This window comes from Cebidichthys violaceus, unplaced genomic scaffold (assembly GCF_023349555.1).
Source record: "Cebidichthys violaceus isolate CVI_PGR_0920_01 unplaced genomic scaffold, fCebVio1.0.p SCAF_528, whole genome shotgun sequence".
NCBI lineage: Eukaryota > Metazoa > Chordata > Actinopteri > Perciformes > Stichaeidae > Cebidichthys > Cebidichthys violaceus.
In genome coordinates, this window is record NW_027176737.1 from 1 (window position 1) to 2,500 (window position 2,500).

Consider the following 2,500-nt stretch of genomic DNA (forward strand, 5'->3'; position numbering starts at 1 on the left):
TGTTGTTCATGAGGAGATTAAGTTGTATTGTGAAAATACAGGAAATGAAATGAGGAAGAGGAGCAGCGGGAGGTCTAAAAACCGCACGTGAAGCGACGGTTCTAATGACGGTGAATCTAAAATCAACGGCGTGCGTTAGTGTTCAAGCAAGGTTAGAAGACGAGCCCTAGCGCACTACTTCTTTACAAGTCCTCTTAATTAAAATGTTTGGATAGTTTACAAAAATATATATATATTATTTTTCATCTTGGGTTTTTCTTTTGGCTGCTGTTGTACAGAAAATGCTCAGGAAAATATTTAATATTATGGGCGTAAAAAAAAATAAATCCAAGAATCAAGGTTTGCCAGTGGAATAAAAATAAAAATGAATGTTAACATCTACACTCGCGTGACTTCAGAGTCGCTCGATCCTGCAGATGTTGCATCGCGTCACTTTAATAACGCGGCCTGTGAAGAGTTCAACGTGAGATTATGAAACTCTTCAGAGGGAAACACTTTGTATGTCACAAAATCAATTAATTGGCGCGAAATTACTATAGATTGATTAATGTGTCATCGCTAATTTGGAACCAAATTCATGTTAAGCACTTGAGGAAAGTGTAACGCAAAAATACATTTAGCATCATCAGCAAAAGTGACTTTGTATCAAGTATCAAGTGTTTATTAATATGGTAATAACAATATCCATCCATCCATTCATTTCAATCCAAACCATTGTTCTTGTAAAAAAAATATATATGAAATGATATTATGTGTTTTTATAGCATACGTTGTTTGTGTTTTCTTTTGATTTTTGTGGCAGGGCTTATTATCTCTGACACACTGTGATCCTCAGAAGCAGATCATCCTTTGGTACTTCAAATACACTAAAAAAACACACACATACTTGATGCTGACGTTGGAAAACCTAGCTAGTATAGTATTATACCAGACTACACTCTCACTCATCTCTCACACACACACACACACACACACACACAGACACACACACACACACACACACACACACACACACACACACACACACACACACACACACACACACACACACACACACACACACACACACACACACACACACACACACACACACACACACAGACACCAGCAGACAATCGCACCACAAGCAGCAGCGAGCCGTCACTGCTCTTGGTAGAAGCCGATCCAGAAGGATTCCTGTGGTTCTTTGTTTTTGTTGCAGCGAAGGTTTGAAGTGGTGAAAAAAAAAAAAAAAAAAGACCACTTTCTAGTAACAGCTAACTTTAACCAAGTTTGACCCTTTTACTATTTTCTTTATTTTTCTACAAAAGAATCTGTGTATAGAAAAAAAAAAGATACACGTTGTTTTCCAAAGTGCACTGAAAGCGTCGTGCACTTAAATATATAATAACGAGCAAAGAGGAGGAATATCTAAAAGAAGAGTGGTTTCTGGTTTTGGTGTGTGTTTACATAAATATGTGTGAGTTTTACTCCTCGCAGAGTTCTGTGTGTGTGGAGGAGCAAACGGCTTTTAAATATGTGAGAGGAGAACTCCAGTCGACCAATTTCCCCGGCAGAGCTTTCCCATCAGTTCAGGTTAAGTGTCAAAGGAGTCAAATCAAGCTTTGGAATAGAATAGAGACATTTTTAAAATGCTTTTTTTTTTTTTTCTTCTTTTTTGTTTGTTTTTAGCCGGGCTACACATGTGGCTCCTCCTCTCTCACACAGAACCTCAACATCAATAAAACGGGAATAATGATCATACGCAACACTGTTAGAAAACTCCCAGAAATACATTCACTGTGGACACTCAGGGTGGAGGTTGTGAGGGTCTGACGCTGGTAAACACACTCCCAGCACAGACATGGGGACTGTGTGTGTGTGTGTGTTGAGTGTGTGTGTGTGTGTGTGTGGACACCAGACAAAGACTTGTTCGCTCAAGTTCATGAGTCTGCTGCAATCGCGTTAGGATCGACCACTCTCCGAGAGTCCTACAGACACTCACGGGAAGTTGGGTGTGTGTCTGTGTGTGTGTGTGTGTGTGTGTGTGTGTGTGTGTGTGTGTGTGTGTGTGTGTGTGTGTGTGTGTGTGTGAGACGTGAACACGTCTGCTTCACAGGCGGTGGCTGTCTGTCGTGGGGGGGTGGATGCGCTGGCCTCAGCGGGTCAGAGCAACATGTACTGGTTGTCTATCGCCCGCTTGCGACCTCGTACGGGCTCCAGCTCGTAGTCCGAGTCCCGCTGAGGGATGTGGGCGATGGGGGTGGCGGGGCAACAGGGGCCTCCTCCCCACCGACTCGCTCCGCCGGAAAGGAGCGGAGGCCGCCGGAGGAGGAGGAGGAAGAGGAGGAGGATCGGGCGCCGGGTTGATGCGAGCGAACGGCCGGTTCCCGGGCCGAGGGACCGAGCCGGGGCTGGAAGTGGTGCTGGTGCTGGTGGGGCGGGAGGAACGGGGCTGACTGGAGCTGCGGGCCAGGCTGCAGTGAGCCAGGCTGGGCTCAGAACTCCACCGGTGGATGGA

General features: G+C 44.8%; 1 protein-coding gene across 1 annotated transcript in view; it reads right to left on the bottom strand.

Annotated features, from left to right (window-relative positions):
* Positions 1-1,994: 1,994 nt before the first annotated feature.
* The window catches only part of LOC137888239 (SH2B adapter protein 3-like), a gene marked incomplete at its 5' end in the record, with an annotated part of 26,654 nt that continues 26,148 nt past the window's right edge, over positions 1,995-2,500 (bottom strand). Inside the window, 2 exon segments of the mRNA XM_068731587.1 lie at positions 1,995-2,244; positions 2,246-2,500. The exon segment at positions 2,246-2,500 is cut by the window's right edge and continues 32 nt beyond it. Of these exon segments, the coding sequence (XP_068587688.1) occupies positions 2,146-2,244; positions 2,246-2,500 (354 nt within the window).